The following is a 26,558-nucleotide window of genomic DNA, read 5'->3' as shown; positions in this document are numbered from 1 at the left end:
TATTACGAAGTAAACAAATCAAATAACATAACAGAATTACAATTTTAATTATTAGTTGATAAAATGTTGGTATTATTGTCGGTAATTGATTTATATTGTTACATTTATAAATTATGCTAGATTTAATTCGATTATTTATTTTTATGCAAATAAGCTATATTTTTATCTTAAAAACAATTAATATTTATTATAAAATCAACCAATCAATTATTGCACTTATTCCCTATATTTCTTCTTATATCTTTTAATTTTACTGTATGTATCTATATCTTACTATTATACTTATGACTAAATAAATTAGTTGTTAATATGTATATAGTTCATTTCTGAATTAGGAATAGTGTAGTGTACGGAAGTACACACATTTTGCAAACAATAGTGTTTATATTTATAAAGTATATGTTTTCTATATTTTATAATAAATGAAAATTACATATTATTATTATTAAATTTATAAAATGTAATTAATGTAATTATAAAGTTAAACAAAAACGACAAAATGAATTTAATAACTGCTTTAAAGTTTTATGTTACTCGAATGACAGAAGAAAGTGGTCCTGGTATGAAAGTTCTTTTGATGGATAAACAGACGGTAAATACAACATATTTTAAATAATATTTAAAACTAAAATATAATTATGCAAAACAATTAGAATTATAAATTTTTAATGTATTTATTAACTTATATATGTGAATAATAAAATTGTATCAGTATTATAAAAAATAGAAAATGAAAATATAATCTATTGAAATTTAAAAAATTTTACTAAATTTTTTATTATACATTGAATTTTATAATATTTTAACAAATTTATTTACAAATAATAATAACATATTTTTATAAATATATTTATAGAAATATATTTTTCTATAGGATAAATCTTTATATCATAATATAATATAAAATTATTCTTAGATTAATATTTAAATATTATTGCATATTATATATATATATATATATATATATATAATTTAAAGGAAAATTTATATATCTTTTCAGACAAGTATAGTAAGTTTACTTTATAGTCAATCAGAAATATTCCTCAAAGAAGTTTATTTATTTGAAAGAATTGACACAAATGTTCGTAATGAAGGATTAAAACATTTGAAATGTATAGTTTTTATAAGACCAACCAAAGAAAATGTTGAATATCTTTGTAATGAATTAAAATATCCTAAGTATGGAACATATTATATTTGTAAGTATAATATATTTTTTATTTTTATATTCACTTATTTATTTTTAAGATATAAAATTGTAAATTGTAATCAATAAAAAACATCACAGTTTTTATATTATGACAAGAAATAAAAGTGAAATAAATATTAGTACAAAAATTATTTGTTTTTAAATTACTAGAAAATTTTTTTTTTCTTTAATACTTTTGAATTAATTTGTTCTAAAATATAAAATATAAAATGTTATGTTTTTTGTTTTTTATATTTTATATAAATTTTTATTTTCAACATAATAGTATTTATTAATATGAATTCAATTATGAATTAATATGACTTAATAATGAAATCATTTCATTTTATGTATTCAAAAAATATAATATATATTATAGAACATAATATAATATATATTATATTATATTATATTATTCTATTATAATATATTTATAAAAATTTGATAATCAAAAAATATCCACCAAAAGCTTTGTGAATTTTATAAAATTAATAAATTAAATTAATAAGTTTATTACTTTTAGTCTTTTTCTTTTTTTAAAAGAATATATAATAAAATCTAAAACTATCTAGAATAACTTATTAATTAAATCAAAAAATATTTTAATGAATGTTGCATTTTAAATGTATTGAATGAATATTATTTAATTTTTTATTTCATTTTTTTTAAAGATATCTTAAATTTTCTTCAATATTAATTTTTTTTTACTATTATTTTGTTGCTAATAGAAAAATTAATTCAATAATACGATATTCTTGAATTAATCTTTACTATTAAAAAAACTACATTAATTTTTTTATTAATATATTATTTATAATTTATAAATAATATATAAATAAATTTTTACATTATGTTAAATATTTATAATAATATATTATAAACAAATAATATATTCTATTCTATTTAATTTATTATATTATTATTTAGATTTCAGTAATATCATTGCAAAAGCTGATATTAAACTTTTGGCAGAAAGTGATGAACAGGAAGTAGTAAGAGAAATTCATGAATATTATGCAGATTATTTAGCAATTAGTCCTCATTTATTTTCACTTGGAATTAATGCATGTTCACAAGGTAATAAATTTTATATTAATGATTTATTTATATAATTGAAAAATTTATAAATATGTATTTTTAATAATCCATCTCTATTATGCAATGTAAACGAAAAAGATCCTTCTGGTTCATGCTGTTAATTTTTCTTCGTGTTTCTTATCCACACGCTCCTTATTTCATTGCATTTCCTATATTCAAAAATAAAATTTTATATAGAAAAATATTATTTTACATTTATAATTAATTTTTTATGTTTCAAATTAGAGCATTAATTCGATAATATATTCAATAAATAATTTAAATATAAATAATAATATTTTTTGTTTTTCTATTATGTTATATTAAGGTTTGTTATGGAATCCAATACATCTACATAGAACTGTCTTAGGCTTAATTTCAGTATTATTGTCAATTAAAAGATGCCCCTATATACGATATCAAAACAGTTCTGAAATGGCAAAAAGATTAGCAGAAAAAATTCGTGAAGTACTAAGTAAAGAATCAAATTCATTTGAATTCAGACAAGATTCCACACCAGTTTTATTAATACTTGACAGAAGAGATGATCCTGTTACACCTTTATTAAATCAATGGACTTATCAAGCAATGGTTCATGAATTGTTAACTATTAACAATAATCGTGTTAATTTATCACATGTAAAAGGTATTTCAAAGGAATTGAAAGAAGTTGTTCTTAGCGCAGAACATGATGAATTTTATGCAAATGTAAGAGTATATTTATCATTTTATTTCCATGTATATGTATTTTATATACTTTGGCTCACACTGAAAATTGTTCATGAGCTTTATTTTTTTAAAATTTGCATAAAATACACAAGTATGAACTTTTTTTTTTGAAAAAATGGTTTAATTAAATATTGAATATAAAATTAGAATTAAATATTAAATATTAATAAAAAAATTTTAAATATTAATAATTTTAAATATTAATAAAAAAAATTATTTCTATTTCCATACAATATGAAAAAATGATGGATTAATCATTTTATAAGAATGCATAGCACGAGTCAATAATTTACACATTTTATCAAAGAAAACATAAATAAATAGATATTTAGATATTTTTAAAAAATTTTAAATAAAATGTTGAAAAATTTTAAACATATTTTAATATTTATATAAAATATATATTTTTTAATTTTATATATTAAGAAAATAATTCAAAAAAAAAAATACGAAATCATAGTAATAAAAAAATGCTTGTGTATTTTATATATTTATCCAAAGATCATGGAAGCTTTAGCATTTCAGATTTGAATATAAATATATATATTGTAATTATAGATATAAATTATATATTCATAATATGAACTATAAATTATAAACTACTATAAATTAGAATTATTCAATATAAGTGAGATATAAAAAATATTCCAATAATATTTCTAATAAATATAAAATTTTGTAAAATCAATATATAATAAATTAAAAATTATAGAAAATAATACAAAATATTTTATAAAATATTAAGTTTTTATAAACTGCAGATTAATATTTAAATTTTATAAATAAAACAAATGGACGACTCTTAGTGTGACCTTACTTGTAATTTCTTATGTATTTTTACATATTTTTATATATTACAAGATGATTCATATAATATTCATATAATATCATCAAATTATATCTTCTTTTTTTTAATTGAAATTCAAAAAAATATAAGAAAAAACATAAATAACTTAAGATGGAATATTTATATTTTTTTCTCAAATATAATCTATCTATATTTATAGTTGTATTATATTTTTAAAAATAGATTAGATATTTTCTTTTTTTTTTTTTTGCTCATATTGAATTTTCTTATTATTCTATGTAAAAAAAAATTAACATGATTGAAAAATTAGTTTGAGATATTTAAAAAAAAATGCTTTTATTAAAGATGAATAAATGCTTTTGCATTTCGTTGTAGCATTTGTAAAAAAAAAAAAATAATCATTGGTTTATATAATATATAAATTTTGAATCATTCACTTAATTTGATATTTTTTTTTAATTTCTTAATCAAATATATATATATATATATGTGTGTGTGTGTGTATAAAATTTACATTATACTTGTATGAATCATCTTGTATATTGTTTTTTCATTATTACTCTATAAAACTTTATATTTCTAAGTCATTTTATAATAATCAGAATATTTCTTAGAATATTTCTATATTGATTATGAACATATTTTATTTATGTTTAGTGGATTTTATAGAGACATATAAATAAACAAGAATAGTGGATGATTTTCAATATGAGCCACTATAAATATAATTTTTTTATTTCTTTCATTTTTAAAACAAGAATATGTTTGATAGAATTTATATCTGAACTTTGGAGAAATTGGACAAACTATAAAAGAATTGATGGAAGAATTTCAAAAAAAAGCCAAGAAGCATCAAAAAGTAGAAAGTATAGCTGATATGAAAAATTTTGTAGAAACCTACCCATTATTTAAAAAGTTATCAGGTACTGTTTCAAAACATGTTACGGTAGTTGGAGAACTTTCTTCACTTGTTGAAAAACATCATTTATTGCAAGTATCAGAATTAGAACAAGAACTTAGTTGTCAAAGTGACCATTCTATGCAGGTGTAGTAAATTTAACAAATTATGTTTGTCATTATTATATTTTTCAATGTTATTTAATAATAAATTATACTTTTTCTTTATTATTAAAGTTACAAAAAATAAAGGAACTTATTAATAATCAACAAATACGAGATATTGATGCTGTAAGATTGGTCATGCTTTATGCACTTCATTATGAAAAATATACAAATAATGATATTAATGGTTTATTGAATTTATTAAAGAGCAGAGCTGTTTCAGAAAAGTATATTAAGGTATATAAAAATTATTTTGATCTTACATTTGATAAGTTTGATATAGTTGATAAATTTCAAGATTAATAATTCCAAGATCATGATCTAGCTTATATATAGCATATTAGAATATAGTGGAATTAATGCAAGACAAAGTAATTTATTTGATCGAGAATCAGTAGCTAAGATTACTAAAAAATTATTCAAAGGTTTAAGTGGAGTAGATAATATTTATACCCAACATACTCCCTTATTAAATGAAACTCTTGAAGACTTAATAAAAGGAAAATTAAGTTTACAAACATTTCCATATCTTGGAAATACAGTGATGTCAAAAAGGTAAATTGTAATATATTGTTTTATTTAAATTAAATATAGAAAATACATTTTTAATATATATATATATTTATTTATTTATTTATTAAAATATATATATTTATTATATATATATATATATATATATATATTATTATTTTAGACCACAAGATATTATTGTTTTTATGATTGGAGGAACAACATATGAAGAAAGTTTAACTGTTTATAATTTAAATAAACAAAATCCTGGAATAAAAATTATTTTAGGTGGTACTATTATCCATAATTCTGCAAGTTTTCTTGAGGAAATTCAGCAAGCTACATCAGGCATTTTATTAAAATACAAAATTAATAACAATTGAATTATTACATATATATTTTTGTTTTAAATATTTATTTCTACAACTTGGAATTAGTTTGAATTGTTACATATAATATTTAATAATAATTACACTCTATTGGTAATAATATTAAAAGAAAATTGTAGTAACAAAAAATAAAAAATTATATTAATGTTAAATAAAACTTATCTTTTCAATGTGGTAATTTTCATTTGAATGATTTTTATTTTTGTAATGTTTTTATTTTATTTATCATTGATAGATATAACTTCTGTAAATACATCTGGAATTTGACTATCCTTTACCGATACCTTTAACAAATATTTATAATTTTAACCTTTATATATTGATCATGATTTATATATAATTATAATATAAATATAAAATATTTTGCTGGAGAGAATGTCTCTGATTTTTCTATATCTAATTGTATAAATATAATAAGATTAAATAAAAAAATTAAAGTACTATTTCATTTTACATACTTATAATTTCTTCTTATCTCAAACATAAATCCATAGTTGAATAAAAAAGTCTTGATTTTTTTATCTCCTATGTCTCAGAGGAATTCTTACCAGTTTCCATTTCTAAAATCATTTTCATAATAAAATAAATTTATTTTTAATAAATACTGTATGTATTAAATAATTTTTAAATAAAGTAATATTTATTATTATAATCTTACTTTGATTAATATTTTATTCTAATACCATTTATTTAACAAAAATAAGATATTAAATTATAAATAATTAATTGAAAAATGTTTACCTCTAATATTCCAGTTGAAAATATGTAAGTTGCCATTATCAAAGTAGTGACTAAACCAGCAAGAAGTTGGTTGCGTCTTTTATTAGGAAACTCATTCTGTGAGTATTTTCTTATATTTTGAGCATTTTCTTTGGCTTTATATTCACAACATTCATTTGCAAAATATTTTTCTGATATGCGTGAAATGAATGTTACTAAATTTGTACATGCTTTTAAATGATTTTGAAGTGCTGGATTTGGTAAAGGAGCTTTGAGCAAAGGTGCCAAATAGGAATATACAATAGCATCTAATATTGTAGGTTTTTGACCCAAAAAATATTGTGAATCTCCAAGACTTGTAGATAATAATGTCAAACATTTTTGCGCTTCAGAGTAGACCTATATTCCATATATTATTTATTATTAAAATTTAAAAAATAAAAAATATTTATAAGTAGTTCTCAAGTTGATTAATTTTATTGATCACACCATATTGAATATATTTATATTATTATAAAATTAATAAAAAAAATAAATAAATTAAAATTAAAATATTTTTGAAAAATCAATATTCTATCATTACCTTATTTTCTATAGCAGTTATATTATCTTCTAATGGATATAAAGTTACAAACATAGTATGAGCTTGTCGTTCGAATTTTCCTGGATAATAAAAATTAAATGGAAAAGGCAATGCTTTACAATACCATGGTCTTATTAATTCATTTACATTTTTTTCATCTATCCACCTAAAAAAATTAACATTTTAATTTCAATTTTGTAAACAAAAATCAATATTTACATATTGATTTATATTGATTTATAAAAAAATTATAATTATTTTTTTAGATAATATTATTATGATGACTTTAGAAATAATAATAAAATTAATATAATATAATAATAAATATTTTTGAAAAATCTTACTATTATGTTAAATAAATTTTCAGATTAAAAAAATTAAAATTAAAAAAATTTTATTATTGATTATAAACTAAATATCAAACAATCAATTTCTTTTAAAAAAAACATTGCATTATTTAATTATTAGTTATTTACTATTGTTATTTTCTTAATTCTATTATATTCTTTCTCTATTATATTATTTCTTATTGAAAATAATATAGACATAAAAATCAAACGTATGGATATTGTTAAGGAAGATCAATAATATCTAATAAGGACAATAAAATTAAAATTAAATGCTATATTTTTTTTTATATTTATTATATTACCGATTTCACTAATAAAATAAAGTGTTAAAATATTTTATAGAAAAAATTGTACTAAAAGTATAGAATAGAATAGACTATAGAATAGAAGGATAAGTGCGTGTGCGCAAAAGCGAATGCTGAGTGATAACTGTTTCGTATGAAGTGCATGTATATTAATAAATAAATAAATTGTAATAATTAATAAATAAATAATTATGATTAATAAATAAATACTATAAAAAACATATATAATATACATACCAAATGAACTGTAATGCCGGAAATAATTTTTCTTTTAACATTGTACCATAAGCCATAACCTTTGCACATTGTTTTCGACTTAATTCGTATTCTGTATTATAACGTTCTTTTCTGAAAAATTCTATTATATCTTTGACTGCATTGAATGTTCCATTTCTAGTCTTTAATACAGGTAAGCTGCCATTGGGTGTTGTGAATGGATTACCAGCTGAATTGATTTTCAAAGGTATACCATTGAATTTGGCATAAACCTAGAAAAAACAATGTAAAATATTAACTAATATTAATTAATTTATTTGCAACAATGCTTGGTTAATATCAAAGTATTTAAATTCACAAATTTAATATTAATAATAATATTAATTTATTAATTTGAAATTAGAATTATAGCAATTTTCATTTTAAATTGTGATATATACATATATATATATATATATATATATATTATAAAGTAATTTTAATGAATTACATTTTTACTTGTAATTTTAATAATAAATAGACCATGGTTAATTAAAAAAATGTAATAAATTGATAGCGATTAAAAATATATAAAATGTATGAAATTTAATTATATAAAATTATATAAAATCTTTTGAATTATTCTAATTCAATTAATTGATTTCTAACTTTTTTCATAATATACAATTTATATAATTTCTTATAAAGATATAAAAATTTGTATAATATTTAATATTATATATACTATGTTTTAGAATTTATCATATACAAAATATTCATCAAACATTTTTAATGATTTTATAATATTAATACAATAACTATAAAAGCTTTTATTCTTAATTAATATTTAAATGTATATGATTCTATAATATATTATAACAATTAATTTATTTAAATACACGAATTATTTATTCTTCTTATATATTATTTTTATATATATTATATAAATCAAATTTTTTAATAATAAAAATAATATTTATAAATTACTATTATAATTTTAAAATTTTATATTTAAAAATTATATATTTTTAAATATAAATATATAATAAATATATTAGAATATATTTTAAACAATGTTATCATAAATTTATAATATTGAAAATTTGAGAATTAATCTTAATTAAAAATATATTAAATGTAAAATTATTTTAAATTTTATAAATAAAATTTCAAAAATAAGTTAAATTTAAATATATCATGATTACATATATACATACATGTATATATTTATTTATTTATAAATATTTAAATTGTTCACAATTAAAAATATATTTTATATAATATTAATAAATAATTATATTTTATATTTATAAATTATAATTATTATTTTTATTTTTACAAAATCTAAAAATGATCAAAGCATTTAATAATGTTTATGTCAATAAAATTATTATATTAAAAATATAACCTATATAAATTACATACCAGAACCTGTAAACATTCCGTGTCAACTGATGGTAAGCCCCAATCACCTTTCCAAATACTTAATTCAAACATGTCCATATTATCAAAAAATAAAAAAAAATATATATCATTTAATTCTTTCATACATTAAATATACAATATTCCCACGTGATACTTTTCACCATACAGTAAACAAAGATTTTTCTCGCTATTAAACCGGATATATGGTTTTGTGTTCAGCTGAGAAAATAATCAATAAATTAAATTGCTAAATTCAAAAAAAAATTTTGTATTGCATATTAAAATTATATATTATATATTATATATACATGTATATACATACGTGTATTTATATATTATATGAATATAATAATTATACATATATTATTGATTGTGATTTATGAATTAAATATCTTTAATTAGAAATTGAAATTTATAAGAAATATATATGATTATATTTATATTAAAAATTTTTAATTTAATAATTAATATGAATTTAATATAGTTAAAAAATATTAATTTATTATATTTAGTTTTATTCGTTGTATTTTAAAATTTTTTTATATTTTTTTTTTGTATTGACTAAATATATAAAAATTATAGATATATAACAAAAGTTTTACGTTATATTAATATTAAGAAACAAATTTTAGGTTAATGATATTTTATATATATATTTTTTTACGAAAAATTATTTATTTCAGTTATGATATTCTTTAATATTACAAGTGATTTCTTAGTAGGTTATGTGAAACAATTCGATTGAAATGACAGATTTGATGAATTTATAAATTTATTTTAAGATTCGATATATTCATTTTAATATTTTTTATAAAAATTTCAAATATAAGTTTAAAAAAATATATATATAATTCTTGATATATGTTGGGATGTTTTCCATTCTTGTTTTAATTAAATATAAATTGTAATATTTAAAATTATTAAATTGTATAAATATTTAAAATTATTAAATTTTTGTGAGTTTTGAAATGTTAATGAAAAAAGTTAAAAAAAAATTAATAAACTAGAAATAAATGGAAAATAAAAATTAATTTTTTATCAATATTTGATTTATTTATTAATTACAAAATCACATACTATATATACATCAAATCTCTACTTGCATTATATGTTTATAGCTATAGAGATAGATAATATGTAAATTAAAAATAAAATATTTCACATTTTCTAAATAAAAAAAAATTTATAAATTTAAAATCTAAATAACATATAAATATAAATTCAAAATAAATATATTTATAATAATAATTTTTTGTTTATTCATTTCACTTTAATTCTAAAGTATAAATTAATAATTGTACCATTAATAATTAAATTATTAATTGAATTTCCTAATATTTTAGTTTTAATATTATTTATTACATCATAAATATTTTTTTTTCAACTTAGATTTGCCTAGCTTTTTATAACGTATTTGATTCATACGAGACATTAGCATATACATAAAAGGTAAACAAAATATCAGTAAATATATCTTTAAAAATGATGGGAAATGAAATGCAAAATTCCAAGAATTTGGTAAAGAGATAGTAAATTTTTGTGTCTCTTCAAAGTAAGGAATATTTCTTAATATTATAATTCCTTCGCAAAGAAAACCTAATGGATATAAAGGCATCCATATTGTATATCTTAACCATTTTAAAAATGAAATTTCTATTTTAAGTAACTGTGTGATGTAATAAGGATATCTCACTATTTCCACTGTACTCCAAATAAGAAAGAGATAAAAAATAACTGGTTTTGTTTGCATACGTGGTTCAGCTTCAATCATAGTAAATAAAATAAATGCTCTGCCTCCAATTTGTATAAATGTTACAAGTGTACTACTTTTAGTATAACCAAATAATGCATGCATAACTTCTAAGAATTGTATAAGTTGTATAAATTTCATTGCATTTCCAACAGCTATATATGTTTCTTTCATAGAAGCTACAATTCAATAATGAGATACTTTAGAAATTATGAAATTTAAAATAAGTAAATCATATAATTACTAACCTGGCCCATCTCGTGAATACATAATTCCTATTACAGTAAGGATATATATAAAACCAACAAATTGACAAAGATTATAAATAATTAGATATACTTTTTTGAAATCTTCTGTATAAAATAAATAATTATAAATTAATATTAAAATTTATTTTATATGTATTAAATCATTTTATTAATAAATCATACCTTTTCTATAACCAAACTCTTCTTTATGAAGTTTATCATACATGTCAGGATAATCACTACATACATCTCTCTTTTCTTCTTCGTTATCATCTAAATCTTCACTTGTCCATTTATCAAAATCGATTTTTAACCATGATGGTTTTTGTGGTTGACTGGTTAATCTTGGCCACCAAGCAGGACATTTTTTTCCCAATATAAAGTCAACTTGACGAGCTGTTACTTTATAATTACTTTCCTGTAATAATTTACTTGTATTATTTATATTTAAAATATAAAAAATTCTATTTTTATTAAAAACAACTAAAAATAAACAAATTAAAAAAAATAATGATAATAATTATATTTAATAAATTTTAATATTTAATATTAAATTTATAATATTTAATATTTAAAATCATTGCAGATAATTTCATTATTTCTTAAATTAAATGAGATAAAAATTTATTTCTTTTTTTTTTAGAATGACTATTAATTTTTTTTTATTTTCATTATTTAGTTAGATTTTGTTGAATTTAATAATATTTATTTCAAAAATATTTGATTTTATTTTATATAATTAAAAAAATATGAAAATGAATTTTTAATAATTGTGATAATGGTAATGATGATTATTAACTTTTTAAATGATAAAACATTAAAATATTATATTAATTTTTATAATAAATTACAACTAAAAATATAAATCAATGTGGATATGTATAACTAAAAATATAAAAAATATAAATATATTTTGTATACTATATACTTTGATATAAAATATAAATTCATAATGATCAATAACAAAAATAAATAAATAAATAATTAAATTGTAGGTGTATTTATGGGCATGAATCCTAAAGGAACTTTATTGTTAACGAACATTTTAATATTTTAATTCAAATAATTTAAAATTTTAAAAAATAATTCCATAAATCAAAATAAACAAAGAAAAATGAAAATTAAATCCCACAATTAATATATCTATATATCTACATATCTATATATATTTCAAAAATATATTCATTTATCTATCACAACTTTTTTATTTTTGTTTTTATTTTTATTATTGTCTAATTTATTTTATTTTTTTCAAATTATATTATTTCAAATTATATTATTATGTTTTTATTATAATTTTTCATAACTGATAAATATTTAACTGATAAATCTTAAAATAATTTTAAAAATTATTTTTAAAATATCAAAGATCTTAATCCTAATTTAATTATACCAATTTGCCTCATTATTTAATGAATATAGAATTTTGGTTATTTATTTTTAAAATATTTTTTAAAATCAAATCAATAATAATTCCAATTTTATAATATGTATTTTACAACTTAATTTTTTTTATTTATATTTTTTTTATATTTATAAAAAATGTTTATTAAAATTTAATATGAAATATATTTAATAATATCTTTTATCATTTTTAGAATTTGTAAGTTTGTATATTATTTCATTTATTATATATTATTATAAATAAAATAAATAATAATGCACAAAAAAATTTAGAACAAAAAGTATAATAAAATTTACTAAAACATACATTAAATAAATTTATATGTTAAGCAATAGATGCTTCAATAATATCCAATAGTTTTAATGAAATTTAAGCCATTGATATATATATATAATCATAACCAAAATCTTGATTATAGATATCCAATCAATTATAAATAAAACTCATATAAAATTTGTAAAATAGCAGGAGCATTGACTTTCAAATAAAATAAGTAAGAAAATAACTCATTTTAATATTTAATAATATAATTTAAATCTTACATAAAAAACAAAAAATCAAATACTTTTATTATTTCATTATAACATACATTGTTCTTGTAATTTTTTCAAACTTTATATATATTTTATTAACTGATTAGCCATAGTAATTATGATTATAATTAATATATATATGAATCTATTAATGTACTGAATTTTATTGAAATCAGAGAAAAACAGTTTTTGTGAAATTTATGTACTACACTGTTACTAATATAAATCATAATCATATAATTTATCTAAACAATATACATGTTACCTCAACATTAATAGATGAATGTAAATCCAAGCTAAATCCATATTTATTAAGACCTCTAGCACCTTGCCCATAAACAGTAACCTTTAATTTGTTCTCATTCATAGAAACTTTAACACGCTACAAAGTATAGTTTGATCTATACAAACCTATAAATAATAGAATGCACATACTAGAAATTACATACCCAAGTATCAGTCAATTCTACCTTTAATGTAATTTGATGTTCTGTTTGAGCCCAATATACAAATGGTGTTAAAATATCTGCCATTTTTTCATTGTATATTTTTATAAATACAAATTTTGACTCTTATTTATATAATAAATTAATAACTCGTTTTAAACCAATAAAAAATTAATTATTTTAACTTTCAAATAATCTTCATTATTATATATATATATATAGATTATTATAAATATATATATATATATATAAATATATATATATATATATATAAAATATATAAAACTGTTAATTGACTGATATAAATAAAGAAAATAATATATACTAACGAATATTAATATCAACAGTCAATAATGTTTAATATTTAACTTGAACTATATAAAGATGCAAGAACTGCATATCTCAATCTTAAAATCATCTACTAATTTCATACCAACATAAATAAATATTGTTTTTCTACTGTCTTAAATTTGAATTTTTATTTTTATAGTTATTATGAACTTTATATTTACATATAAATATTTTTTATTTTATTAAGATAAAATATAAAAGATAAAAATTCTTATATTTTATTTAAAAATTATTCATTTAATAAAATTTATATATTTGTAATTTCTTGAAGGAACATTGATTGGTTAATATCTAGTTGACTATTATATATGTATAAAATATAAAATATTAAATATATCGTTAGTATTATATAGGGGAATAAATTTTAATGATGTAATGAAAAACTTTGCATATCTTTATTATTTAACAAGCTAATGATTAGACATTTTTATAGATGTAGTTTGTACGTATTCACATTTATCAGTATATATAGAAAGTTCTATAGGTTATAGTTCTATATGTATATAAATGTAAACGTGTTACTGTAGTCGAATTGACAATTTGATTAAATTGATTAAAAATATCAACTTTTTTTAAGTGCACATGCTAATTATCGATCGTTTAAGATATTACAAAGCAATTAATTTTTTATTCAAATGTATGTTTTATGATGATTTGAATAAGACATTTTCTTTTGACTCAGCACTTAGTCACATTCATATTTTAAGGTTAAAAGGTAATTCAATTATAATTTATTCTATTTTATTATATTATATTATATTGTATTCAATTTTTCATTAAAAAGAATTGTATTTTAAAAATATATGTCTTTTGCACGTATTTATTCAAATAATATTATATAAAATAAATTTTCAATATTGAAATATGTTTTCATGGTTTAGTTTCACGTGCGATTTATTGATATGTATTTATTAATTATATATATTTTAAAGATTTTAAATAATATAATTTTCATAATTTTTTACATTAAAATCTTGTATATATTTTAAAAAAAAATGTTAAAACAAAATTTATAAAGAACAATTTTAATGAATATGAAATAAGATTAAGTTGATATTAAATTGGATTGCAAATATATTTAGAAGAAATCTTGATTATTTCTTATATTGTTTGTATATTTTTTAAAAAAATATATTATTTGAGATATAAGTAATTTATAAAATCAACAAACTGTTGATTTTATAACTGTGTGTAGATAAAAAATATAAAATCTGTTTTGATACTAAAAAAAATTAATAATAATCAAAATAATTAAAAAAAATAAATATTTTTAATTATTTTATAAAAAATTAATTTTTTTTATTATTTCAAATATATATAAATATATATTTTGGAATAAATTATTTTAATATTATAATAATATTTTGATTTCAAGTTATGTGAATCTCTTGAGATATATTCCTATATATTAATATATTTTTCTTATATATTAATAATATATAAGATGATCCATATAAAATGTTAACCAGTTTTTTTATAAATGAAAATAACAACTTTTCTAAATCAAATGAGAGATTAAACTTTTGAAGAGTTTTTATCAAATTGAATAAATTTTATATTTATTTTAATTTTAATGACAAATCATTTTTTTTTATTATGCATAATTTATATCAAATTTAATGACAAATTTAATGATAAGTAAAATTCAAAGTATTATATTTGTGGTTCATTACATTATAATTACGTTATAATTTTAATTTATTGCATATATATTTATAATTTTTATCAATTTTTAGATATAAGTATAATATATATATTTTTATAAATATATATATATTTTTATATATATTTTTTACTGTAATTTATTTTAAGTAAGTATATTATTTTATATAAATATAATATAAATATAATGATGTCATTGTTTAATATTTATATATACATGTTATTTTGTGAATTATATGGTATGTATGGCTTATAATATATATCTAAAAAAATAAACTAAACTATATAGTACTATAGTATATCTAAAATATTGAGATCATTTATAATTTATAATAGTTGTAATAAATAGTTATTTGTATTTTTATTACTATGTAAATTATATTCAAATGAAGTATATTGCAAATAATTATTTTGTATTTAAATTGTTTTTCAAAATGATATAATGTCAAATAAATTTTATTTGAATAAAAGCAATAATATTAAAGATAATTATATATATTGAGTATATATACATATCTATAGTGTGTTATATTTGTATTTATATTTATTTCATATAGTATATGTTTATGTTGTTTTAGAAATATGTTAATATTTGGATAAATATTTAATATATATTTAATTTTTTAATAATAGAATAGAAAAAATATAGAAAATATAAAAAAAATTGTTTTATTGTATAATTTTACTTAATTATTAAAATTATGTACTTTTTTTATATGTGATACAAATTATAGAATTCACCATATATATTTGATACATTTTTATTATTTTAAAATTAATATTTATAGTTTATATTATAAAAATGATTAATAATCTATATTGAAATAGAAATGATTATTAAAATTTTTTTATGTTTATAACAGTATTAGTAATTAATGATATAAAATGATTGATACAGTTTAACAGCTTTTTATAAAGGAAAGTAGATCGAAAGATGAGTATTATCTTCAATGTAATTGTTACCAGTTTTGTACAGAATTTTTTATATGGATAACAGAAGCTTAATGAGTTCTACAATGATGCCACTTTTATGAATTATCACAAACAATTTAAAGGCTTACTAAAACATCACCTGCAAATTTCAGGAAACAGAGCAAATATGGTATAGAATGTATTCATATACAGTATGCTGTTTATTATTACACAAATTTAAATTGTATTTAATTTATGTGTAAAATTATTAATACTATATAATTAAATTAACTTCTTATACATAATAAATGTTTTGGAAAAATTATATACATAGTATGAATCATAATAAGTAAATAACTATACTAATCTATTAATAATAAAAATCAATTTTAATATTATATATAAATATCAATTTTAATGTTTTTATAAAGAATCTTCTTAAATTATAGAATGAAGATTTTATATGAAAAGTTTTTTTTTTGTTGAAATTAATTTATGTGAAGAAGTTTTTAGAATTATATTTTATAATAAGAATTCTTTTTTAAGCATATATTTTTGTATTTATAATTTTTTATAATTTTTTTATAAATTATTTTTTATTTTTTACATATGAAATTCAATTACAAATCTATATATGATAAAAATAATAATTATAAAAAATAATCATTAATTATTATTTTGTATATTATTTATCATTTAATTGATTATTAAAAATTATGTTAATGTTAATGACATTTTTATTAATTTTATTATTATAATTCATTAATATAATTAGATTTAATGTTATTAATTTTATTTAATTTATATTTAAAATATATTTTATCAATATCTTACTTATGTTTTTTTTAAATTTATAGTTGTTTTAATATAATATTATTTTAGATTATTGTATATTAATTAATTTGATATTTTTTATTTTTATATTAATTCAAATTTATTAACATTGTGCATCAATTGATAAAATGTTTTATTAAATTAATATCAAGTAATAAGGATTGTAACATCATATGTGATATAACTATATATATATTTATTTATTTATTTATTTATTTTTAATATATTGTATATATTTCTTATTGTTTTATTTATTAAATAAGTGAAAATTTAAAAAATTTTTGCAGAATAATCAGTGAGGAAGTATCATGTTGGAAAATACCACTGCCATTCGACGTGTGAAAGATTCAAAACCTGTTAATGGTGCTCAACAGAATGTGGAAGAAAAAAAATCTGCACCATTTTCAGGAGATTTAAATAATTTGAATACTGAATTATATGTAGATTCTGAACATTTAACATTATGGCAACATCCAATTACTACATTGAATTATTTTTTCCGAGAACTTTTTAGTAATATAGTTAGACTAGGAAAAAAGGCATTACATTATAAAAAGACAGTATGGAGCATAATTTCAATAATAATATTATTTCTGATATTAAGCAGAATTTCTGGTCCACATCAACAGGTAAATTTTGAAATATCAATATACATATAAATAAGATTGTACATATACATATAAATAAGATTATTGGGAGATATAAATTTTTATATAATTATATTTAACTATTATACAATTAAAGTTGTGAAAATATAAAAGCAAGTTAAAATTGTGTATCTTTTTGTTTTTGTTATTTAATGTTTGTATAATGTTATATATAATAATGTTTGTCTCTCTAAAGGATTAAAGAACGATATTTTTATATTTACAGATATTAAAAGCATGGGAAACAAAAGTGATTTGGTGGTTATATTGGATAGGTTTAGGTGTTCTTTCCAGTGTAGGTCTTGGAACAGGCTTACATACTTTTGTACTTTATTTAGGACCACATATAGCAGCTGTTACTATGGCTGCATATGAATGCGGTGCTCTTAATTTTCCTGAACCACCATATCCTGATCAAATAATATGTCCCACAACAATTGATCCAATGTGGACAGCAGGTATATTAAATATTATGAGAAAAGTACGGGTAGAGGCTATGCTTTGGGGTGCTGGTACTGCACTTGGTGAACTACCACCATATTTTATGGCTAGAGCTGCTCGGACCAGTAGACAAAATAATAGGACTGAAGAATTTGATCAAGAAGATTTAAAAGAATTAGAAGCTTTAGAAGCTTTAGAAAATGGTGAAAATATATCATTATTAATTCGGCTAAAATTAACTATGAAACACTTTGTACAAAAAGCAGGATTTTGGGGAATTCTTGCCTGTGCTTCAGTAAGTAAATTATTTTCTAATATATAATATATTATCATTAATATATAAAGTCAATAATAAATATATGTTCACACTATTTTTTATAATTAAATATTTACAAAAAATATTTTTTAGATTCCTAATCCATTATTTGATCTTGCTGGTTTGACATGTGGTCATTATTTAATTCCTTTCTGGACATTTTTTGGAGCTACACTTATAGGAAAGGCGATTATAAAAATGCATATTCAACAACTTGCAGTGATTATAGCTTTTAATGAAGAACTTCTAGATAAATTTATAAAATTGCTTGCAATTGTACCATTTATAGGTTCTAAATTTCAAGAACCATTGAAAAAATACCTTATTGAACAAAAAAAAAAGTTGCATGACAAGACATCAATGGTATGATCTTAAATGTCTCTTTGTATATAATGCATGTATATATTTCTAAATTTCTATTTTGTTTTTAGGATGGAGCAACAACAATTTCATGGTTATTTGACAAATTTGTAATATTGATGGTATGTTACTTTTTAGTAACAATTATTCATGAATTAGCAAGAAATTATCATCGTAAGCGAAATAAACGATGTACTGATTAAAATTCAATGAATATAGGATGTATAATGAAATGTCAAATCAATTATAAAATTACGAACAGGTGAATTGCTATTACAGTGCAGTCTAAGTAAGGTACTACTAATAATGATGATGGTGATGATGATGATGATGATGATGATAATAATAATAATAATAATAATAATAATAATAATAATAATAATAATAACAACATTAATAATAATTATTGTGGTCGAATTTTTAAATGCACAATTTCACTTTTGCAATATAAATAAATTGTGAAGAATGAAATATGAAAAAAATATAATTTTTTTTTAAATTTTAGTTTTCTAGGATTTCAAAAATGTTAAAAATATCTTTACAATAACATATATGTATATATTTAGAATTATACATATATATATATATACTTTAGAAAAAATTTTTATACATATATATGTAGTTTGCATATTTTATTTTCGCTATTAAAATTATAATTTTTAATTTCAGAAGTTTTTATAGAATTTATAATGTTAATAATATTAATGATTATGTAATGCGTTAAAAAAACGGCACAAATCTGTTTAAGATATATGTTGTTTTATAAAATCTCAAAAATTTAATTATTTTAGATATTCATAATAATTGAGTAAATACATTTTATTAATGCTCTTTAATATTATCTATTGAATTTGATAGATAAGTAGTATAAATTATGTTTAAATATTGATTAAAATAATTTCTTTTTTCTTGTTGTTGTTTTCTTTATATATAAAGCTATAAAAAATATCAATTTTAAGATATTTTTTTAAGTGTTATAAATATATACATACATATTGTTAATTATACAGTGTTAATTTCAAAATTTATTTACAAAACAAACTTAAAATCTTTATTTGCATATATAGCTTTTTAATAAATAGCTTTTAATATTAAAGTGATTTTTCGTGATTTCATAAAAATTATTTGCTTTTTACATAAGAGCGTAATGGCGTTTATCTTTTAATTATACGCATTTCCATATTTCATTATAATGCATTTATATTTACAAAATGTATGTAATATTATTTGCAATTTAAAAATTTTTCGAAAATGATAAAGATATAAATGAAAATTAAAATCTTTTTAAATTTAATCTTTTTATTACTTTGAAAATATTTCAGAATAGAATAAAATTTCCTGGTTAAATATTTATATAGAATAATTTATTTTAATACATCATATTTGATTGATATTAATTATTTATATTATATTTTATAATTTGTTTTCAACGATATAAATAATTTTATCATTATATGATTCTTAGTAAAAAAGTTATTTTAAAATATTTTGATGGAAAAAATAAGTACAAATATTCTTTTTAAATAAATATTAACTTTTCATATAATAAAATATCAAGAATAAAAATGGAATGTTATAAAAATTATATATTTAGAAATAATGTGTGTAAACTTACATATTTGTATTCTATATGTGAATAATAATTTGTAATTTATATTATATAATATATAATAACTACTATCGACTATTATTCAAGGATATTTTTTTGCAAATAGAATATTATAAATACAAAAATATATATATAAGAATTTATTAAAATATATTTGTAAATGTATAAAAATTAAATTAGTATTAATATAAATAATATAAACAATTTTTATTAATTTAATAATTAATAAGGAATGCTCAATTTTATATGAAAACATGAAAAATCATTTCATTTTAAATCAAATTGTTAATCATTATAATTTTATAATATAAATTAGTAATATATATTTAGTTTCTTTATATACATGCAAATTAAAATAAACAATAAGAAATTAATTTAAATAGAACTACAAATGTATAATATGCATTAAATTTAAATTTATTTTAAGTAAATATCAAGATGTAAAAGGTAAGATCATTTCATAATAAATATAATATTAAATATGATAATTATTTATAATTATAAAAGAAACTTTTCACTTCTGATATCACAATATTTTTAACCTTTTCTTTCGTATGGCATTCATCTGCCACGTATACTATGTTCAACTCGACGATAGATCATTTGTTTTCATTCAAATATCAATTAAAACAGATGATTGTCTTGTGTATTCATTCGATGAGAAATGATTAAAATCGACAATTATATTGAAGAGGTTAAAAATAAAATTAATTTCGTATTAAATGATTTTTTACAAAAATAACGGTTGAACGATTGAATAATAGATCGATTTTGATATTTCAAAATCTAATTATTACTGGTAAATATTATACAATAAATATTTTTTATTACTAATAATATATGTAATATTTGACTACATTATATAATTTATTAAATTTATCGATAGAGATAATCAGCATGAATATTGCTAGCAATTTCTGATTCCCATTTATCTCCATTATTTAATAGTTTTTCTTTATTATATAATAACTCTTCATGTGTCTCTGTGGAAAATTCGAAGTTGGGACCCTAAAATAATTCATAAAATTAATATTTTAAATTACACAAAATTTCCTTAAATTAAATTTAAATAGGAAGTTAGAAACAATAATATTAATTTTAATAATAACTATTTTTCTATAAATGATCTATGGATGAAGAAATTAATGCTATTATTTTATTACAATAATTATTATAGAAATAGCTGTTTTATAATTGTAATATTTATAAACATTACAGCAGATCATATAAATATGAGATTGAAATATTTAGACATTAGTTTTATCAAAAAATTCTGTAATTGTGCATATTTGTTATTACCTCTACAATTGCATCCACTGGACAAGCTTCTTGACAAAATCCACAATATATACATTTTGTCATATCTATATCATATCTTGTTGTACGACGAGATCCATCGGCTCTCTCCTCTGCTTCAATAGTAATTGCTTGTGCTGGACAAATAGCTTCACATAATTTACATGCAATACATCTTTCTTCTCCTGATGGATATCTACCAAAATAAATTATGTTTTATATATTATTTTGCATATAAAATGTTTTGCTTTGAAAAATCATAATTTTAAAACGTCAAGAATTTCAAAATGAAGCATAAATATAATTTTAAATAAAATAAATAATATTAATGTATTAAAATTTAATCTAATTATCAATTTTTAATTATTCTTCTCATTATATACGTAAGCAATATTATAATTTATAGTATATTATATCATAATATATTAAGCATTTAAAAATTTTATTTAAATCCACAAACATTTTGATAAATCATTTAGTTTTAAAAGAGAATAACATTCATTAATTTTTTATTTAATAAAGATTTAATATTTATTTGTAATTTAATAATATTATTTTATATAATTTTCAATACCTTCTTAATGCATGTTCACCTCTAAATCTTGGACTCAAAGGGCCTTTTTCAAAAGGATAGTTTATTGTTGCAGGTTCAGTAAAGAAATGTGACATTGTAATTCCTAAACCTCGTATGATTTCTAAGAAGAATGATCTATTTACCGCATTATCAAGAAAATTTTCTTTATTTTCCTCTGTGTAAACGGTATAATATTTAGTTCGACGTAAAGGTACATTTAAAATTTTTGGATATGTTTGAAATAATTTTAAACCTGTAATAATATCTTAATAAAGTTATATATGTAAGTAAAATAAAATATTTTATAGGTTATATGTATTACATTATATATAACATTTTATATAAAAAATTAATTAATATGCAATTAAAAATAAAATAATTTTTTGTATTCACCTGGTTGTACAGTTTTTAAAAATGTCATGTTAAAATTTTAAAAATAATTTTATTTGGCGCAATCAGTTTTCACAATGTACCTATGTTTTTACATTCATCAATTAAGACTGAAAATAAATCAAGCCAAGAATAAAATTGCCCAACAGAATTACTAGATACTGGGACAAAATGGTTGTCAGTGATATGACAGAGAAGGAGAATCGCAGAATACATCATTTCATATAGTATCATTAGTCTAGGGATAATAACCAATAATATCATGTTATTTTCATTCTTTCACCCAATGAAACATCGTTCATTACTTTTATATAGCTTTATTACTTTTATTCTTTAATGTCAATTGGCAATCATTTTGTTCTAATATCTGATTATAATTAGATTATTTCACATTATTATTCAATTTATAATAATTATTTTAAATATATTTATTAGACTAATATAGGGACTTTATTCGTATATTTTATTACTGACATCTATATTACGTTATGAAATTAAATGAATGGAAATAAACAAATCAAATTGTGTGATATATAATACAATAAATCATTTCAATTAATCCATAATGATCAAAATGTTGATAAGAAATTAAATAATAAAAATGGCAGAATTAATAGCGAATTTAAAAGTGGTAAAAAATAAAATTACTGTTGCTTCTGGTAGAAGACCAGCAGTATGTATTATTAAATATTTTATAAATTTCATATATTATAATTAATTTAAAAATATATAAATTAATAATAATTTTTAATATTTTACTAACAGGAGTATAAATATTTTGAACCACGTTTAGTAGCTGTGAGTAAATTAAAACCAGTTGAATTAATTGTTGATGCTTATAAAGCTGGTCAAAGACATTTTGGAGAAAATTATGTTAATGAATTATTAGAAAAAGGAAACGATCCAAGTATTTTGGAAACATGTACAAATATACATTGGCATTTTATTGGCCATCTTCAACGTAATAAAGTAAATAAGTTATTAAGTGTTCCCAATTTATATGTGATTGAAACAATAGACAATGAAAAACTTGCATCAGCAGTAAATACTTCTTGGATTAATTATAGGAAAGATGAAAATTTAAAATTAAAAGTGATGGTACAAGTTAATACTAGTAAAGAACAAGGTAATATATATTATGATTTTAATGATTTGTTCAGATTATATATTTTACTTGAAAATAAAAAATATCAAGAACAAAAAATTTACGCAAATATTATGGTCAAAAATATGAAAGAAAAGTTATATAAATTTATATAAATTAAAAAAAAAATATATAATATTATAATTGTATTATAAAAAAGAATTTATATAAAGTTTATATCAAAATTTTATATAAATTTTGTTTCATTTTTAAGTAAATAAATTAAAGTAAGTTACAATTATCAGAATCAATTTCTAATTTTAAATATGAAATAATTTTAAATAATTATTTTTTAATAGAATAATTATATAAAATTAAATATTAAAAATATTAATATATATAAATTATATATATTAATATATAATATAAATATAAATAATAATATATAAAATATATAAAATATATAAAATATATATATTAATATATAAGAATAATTAAATATTAAAATTAATAAAAATTATATATTTATATTTTCAGAAAAGAATGGTTGTGAAATTACAAATGTTTGTTCTCTTGTTCAGCATATTATTGCTAATTGTAAGAATTTAGAATTTATAGGTCTTATGACAATAGGCATGTTTGGATATGATTACAGTAAAGAACCAAATCCTGATTTTTTATGTTTGAAAGAATGCAGAGAAAATGTTTCAAAACAATTAAATATTGATTTAAAACAAATTGAATTATCAATGGGAATGTCAAATGATTATGAACATGCGGTAATTTCAATTAGAATATATATATATATATATTTTTAAAAATATAAATAAAATATAAATGAAATTAATATTATATAGGTGGAATTAGGAAGTACTAATGTTAGAGTTGGTACTGCCATATTTGGAGAAAGACCAAAAAAGAATATTTAATGAAATTATATTTTCATTATATATTACAACATATAGATATACAAAAATATATATAAACTATGTCTTAAATCAATAGAAAGTTTTCTATAATGATAAAGAATGAGGGAAGACAAATATAGATTGCTATATTCATTTAGTTTCCAATCATGAGACTATGTGACCGCTCATACGATTTGCATATTTATTCATCGGAAAATTATCAAGAAATCGAAATTCTTATCTCAAAATTGACAAAAAAGAAACTGTATTTGATTGCAATGTAACTATAATCGTTATTACCACGATTTTCTATATGAAAATCTTAATAATCTTTTCGATAGCACTAAATTCAAATCAATAATATTTCTGCGCTAAATTATTCAAGAATTATTCGTAGACGAGGTATAGAATAGATTTAACATTTAATAATATTTTGTGTCTCATATTTTGAAATAGTGATTGCACAAAAAAACAGAAATATGTTTGATATGATCTTTATGATTTAAAGCGATGAATATGAGAATTATATTCAATTCAATCATAAAAATTGATAAAATAAATATTTTAAAATATTTCAAAATATTTATAAAATATTTTAAAAATAATTTCTTTAACACATTTTTTCATAAATTTTTTTATAGTAATTATTCGATAGGGAGGTCCTTATCTATTTTGTTAATTTTTATTAATACGTTATAAATATTTTGAACATGTTAGAAATCAATATTTTGAACAACTTTTTTTTTTACATGTTAATACCGCTTGGTTTTAGTTTTCTAGATATTTGCAAGAAACTTGATATTGCATTGCAATTTTGTCTAAAATATATATAATGTATATATAAATATTATAATATATATATATATATATATATAAATATATATATAAATCTATTGCGATATTTTTAAAATCTATATACCTGCGATATATAAAAATAAATAAATAAATATAATATATAAATAAAATATATAAATATAATATATATATATGTATAATATATATGAAATATGTATATAATATAAATATATACAAATAAAATATATAAGATATATGAAAATTAGATTGAATAGATTTTCTTTATATAATTTTTAATCAATAATTTAATCAATAATTGATAAAAACGACAATAAAGTTAATCAGATATCAAAATTGATATCTCTTAAGCGAATAAGTTTTACAAAATGGATATAAACGAGGGAAATAAAATAATAAGAGAAAGATAGAAATAGAGTAAAAATTTGGAAATTAAATCATCTTCTGAATGCCGCAAATGAAACTCAATATACAAGAACAGAAAAAAAAATAAAAAAAGAGATAAAAATTGAGTATCAGCGTCATTGACGTCTCGAATATAACAATATATATTTAAAAAACAAAAAAATTTCTAAAAATGTTTAAAAATAGTGCTGATCTTTTCTTTATCTTATTCTGCATTTAAAATGATATCTTG

The 26,558-nt window shown here is 18.0% G+C and overlaps 6 protein-coding genes across 19 annotated transcripts; 3 read left to right on the top strand and 3 right to left on the bottom strand.

Moving 5' to 3' along the window:
- The first annotated feature begins 75 nt into the window (after positions 1-75).
- LOC107997449 (vacuolar protein sorting-associated protein 45) lies at positions 76-5,942 on the top strand. 2 transcript variants are annotated; one of them, XM_062086114.1, is made up of 9 exons: positions 76-255; positions 336-592; positions 1,001-1,199; positions 2,117-2,266; positions 2,595-2,974; positions 4,576-4,848; positions 4,938-5,102; positions 5,191-5,420; positions 5,560-5,942. In XM_062086114.1, exons 2-9 carry the CDS (start codon positions 500-502, stop codon positions 5,756-5,758), a joined length of 1,689 nt encoding a protein of 562 aa, XP_061942098.1. In that variant the 5' UTR covers positions 76-255; positions 336-499; the 3' UTR covers positions 5,759-5,942. The 2 variants fall into 2 exon arrangements, with proteins under 2 accessions (XP_061942098.1, XP_061942097.1); XM_062086113.1 differs by having other exon boundaries at positions 235-592.
- On the bottom strand, positions 5,774-9,800 carry LOC107997377 (metaxin-1). 2 transcript variants are annotated; one of them, XR_009832924.1, is made up of 6 exons: positions 9,343-9,561; positions 7,960-8,210; positions 7,068-7,233; positions 6,506-6,883; positions 6,223-6,324; positions 5,774-6,048 (listed from the first exon to the last, which is right to left on the bottom strand). XR_009832924.1 is itself a non-coding variant. In XM_062086119.1 (6 exons), the coding sequence occupies exons 2-6, from the start codon at positions 9,463-9,465 to the stop codon at positions 5,983-5,985; spliced, it is 984 nt and encodes a 327-aa protein (XP_061942103.1). In that variant the 5' UTR covers positions 9,466-9,561; positions 9,665-9,800; the 3' UTR covers positions 5,958-5,982. The 2 variants fall into 2 exon arrangements, 1 of the variants encoding a protein (XP_061942103.1); XM_062086119.1 differs by lacking the exon at positions 6,223-6,324 and adding an exon at positions 9,665-9,800 and having other exon boundaries at positions 5,958-6,048.
- Positions 9,801-10,369: 569 nt separating this feature from the next.
- Positions 10,370-14,155, bottom strand: LOC107997390 (very-long-chain (3R)-3-hydroxyacyl-CoA dehydratase). 8 transcript variants are annotated; one of them, XM_017055943.3, is made up of 5 exons: positions 14,054-14,155; positions 13,544-13,689; positions 11,524-11,758; positions 11,341-11,445; positions 10,370-11,271 (listed from the first exon to the last, which is right to left on the bottom strand). In XM_017055943.3, the coding sequence occupies exons 2-5, from the start codon at positions 13,643-13,645 to the stop codon at positions 10,706-10,708; spliced, it is 1,008 nt and encodes a 335-aa protein (XP_016911432.1). In that variant the 5' UTR covers positions 13,646-13,689; positions 14,054-14,155; the 3' UTR covers positions 10,370-10,705. The 8 variants fall into 8 exon arrangements, with proteins under 8 accessions (XP_016911432.1, XP_016911435.1, XP_016911431.1 ...); XM_017055946.3 differs by having other exon boundaries at positions 13,544-13,660; positions 14,054-14,068; XM_017055942.3 differs by lacking the exon at positions 14,054-14,155 and adding an exon at positions 13,749-13,973 and having other exon boundaries at positions 13,544-13,660.
- A 284-nt stretch (positions 14,156-14,439) lies between these two features.
- On the top strand, positions 14,440-19,650 carry LOC107997385 (vacuole membrane protein 1). 4 transcript variants are annotated; one of them, XM_062086097.1, is made up of 6 exons: positions 14,485-14,790; positions 16,636-16,861; positions 17,771-18,112; positions 18,357-18,866; positions 18,981-19,250; positions 19,319-19,650. In XM_062086097.1, exons 3-6 carry the CDS (start codon positions 17,792-17,794, stop codon positions 19,448-19,450), a joined length of 1,233 nt encoding a protein of 410 aa, XP_061942081.1. In that variant the 5' UTR covers positions 14,485-14,790; positions 16,636-16,861; positions 17,771-17,791; the 3' UTR covers positions 19,451-19,650. The 4 variants fall into 4 exon arrangements, with proteins under 4 accessions (XP_016911419.1, XP_061942081.1, XP_061942080.1 ...); XM_062086096.1 differs by having other exon boundaries at positions 14,486-14,790; positions 16,704-16,839; XM_017055932.3 differs by having other exon boundaries at positions 14,486-14,790; positions 16,636-16,839.
- A 1,975-nt stretch (positions 19,651-21,625) lies between these two features.
- LOC107997457 (NADH-ubiquinone oxidoreductase subunit 8) lies at positions 21,626-23,328 on the bottom strand. Of its 2 annotated transcripts, none has more exons than XM_017056063.3 (4): positions 23,120-23,328; positions 22,727-22,979; positions 22,156-22,348; positions 21,626-21,864 (listed from the first exon to the last, which is right to left on the bottom strand). In XM_017056063.3, exons 1-4 carry the CDS (start codon positions 23,145-23,147, stop codon positions 21,733-21,735), a joined length of 606 nt encoding a protein of 201 aa, XP_016911552.1. In that variant the 5' UTR covers positions 23,148-23,328; the 3' UTR covers positions 21,626-21,732. The 2 variants fall into 2 exon arrangements, with proteins under 2 accessions (XP_016911552.1, XP_028522335.1); XM_028666534.2 differs by having other exon boundaries at positions 22,727-22,991; positions 23,120-23,302.
- Positions 23,329-23,385: 57 nt separating this feature from the next.
- Positions 23,386-26,168, top strand: LOC107997455 (pyridoxal phosphate homeostasis protein). Its single transcript, XM_062086098.1, has 4 exons — positions 23,386-23,789; positions 23,882-24,242; positions 24,738-24,979; positions 25,058-26,168. Exons 1-4 carry the CDS (start codon positions 23,718-23,720, stop codon positions 25,127-25,129), a joined length of 747 nt encoding a protein of 248 aa, XP_061942082.1. The 5' UTR covers positions 23,386-23,717; the 3' UTR covers positions 25,130-26,168.
- The last annotated feature ends 390 nt before the right edge of the window (positions 26,169-26,558 follow it).

The sequence above is a fragment of the Apis cerana genome, linkage group LG15, assembly GCF_029169275.1.
Source record: "Apis cerana isolate GH-2021 linkage group LG15, AcerK_1.0, whole genome shotgun sequence".
Taxonomy (NCBI): Eukaryota; Metazoa; Arthropoda; class Insecta; order Hymenoptera; family Apidae; genus Apis; species Apis cerana.
This window is presented reverse-complemented; position numbering and strand designations above follow the sequence as displayed.

Coding starts and splice junctions, on each gene's coding strand:
- LOC107997455 (XM_062086098.1), top strand. CDS start 23,718: ATGGCAGAATTAATAGCGAATTTAAAAGTGGTAAAAAATAAAATTACT. Junction 23,790..23,881: donor CTTCTGGTAGAAGACCAGCA/GTATGTATTATT, acceptor TTTTACTAACAG/GAGTATAAATATTTTGAACC. Junction 24,243..24,737: donor TAATACTAGTAAAGAACAAG/GTAATATATATT, acceptor TTATATTTTCAG/AAAAGAATGGTTGTGAAATT.
- LOC107997390 (XM_017055941.3), bottom strand. CDS start 13,811: ATGGCAGATATTTTAACACCATTTGTATATTGGGCTCAAACAGAACAT. Junction 11,759..13,543: donor ATTCATCTATTAATGTTGAG/GTAACATGTATA, acceptor AAATTATTACAG/GAAAGTAATTATAAAGTAAC. Junction 11,446..11,523: donor AGAGTTTGGTTATAGAAAAG/GTATGATTTATT, acceptor TATTTTATACAG/AAGATTTCAAAAAAGTATAT.
- LOC107997385 (XM_017055930.3), top strand. CDS start 17,792: ATGTTGGAAAATACCACTGCCATTCGACGTGTGAAAGATTCAAAACCT. Junction 18,113..18,356: donor TTTCTGGTCCACATCAACAG/GTAAATTTTGAA, acceptor TTATATTTACAG/ATATTAAAAGCATGGGAAAC. Junction 19,251..19,318: donor TGCATGACAAGACATCAATG/GTATGATCTTAA, acceptor TTTTGTTTTTAG/GATGGAGCAACAACAATTTC.
- LOC107997449 (XM_062086114.1), top strand. CDS start 500: ATGAATTTAATAACTGCTTTAAAGTTTTATGTTACTCGAATGACAGAA. Junction 593..1,000: donor TTTTGATGGATAAACAGACG/GTAAATACAACA, acceptor ATATCTTTTCAG/ACAAGTATAGTAAGTTTACT. Junction 2,267..2,594: donor AATTAATGCATGTTCACAAG/GTAATAAATTTT, acceptor TGTTATATTAAG/GTTTGTTATGGAATCCAATA.
- LOC107997377 (XM_062086119.1), bottom strand. CDS start 9,465: ATGAAAGAATTAAATGATATATATTTTTTTTTATTTTTTGATAATATG. Junction 8,211..9,342: donor CGGAATGTTTACAGGTTCTG/GTATGTAATTTA, acceptor TGTTTTTTCTAG/GTTTATGCCAAATTCAATGG. Junction 6,884..7,067: donor TAACTGCTATAGAAAATAAG/GTAATGATAGAA, acceptor TATGGAATATAG/GTCTACTCTGAAGCGCAAAA.
- LOC107997457 (XM_028666534.2), bottom strand. CDS start 23,147: ATGACATTTTTAAAAACTGTACAACCAG. Junction 22,992..23,119: donor TTTAAAAACTGTACAACCAG/GTGAATACAAAA, acceptor AACTTTATTAAG/ATATTATTACAGGTTTAAAA. Junction 22,349..22,726: donor GGTGAACATGCATTAAGAAG/GTATTGAAAATT, acceptor TTATTTTGGTAG/ATATCCATCAGGAGAAGAAA.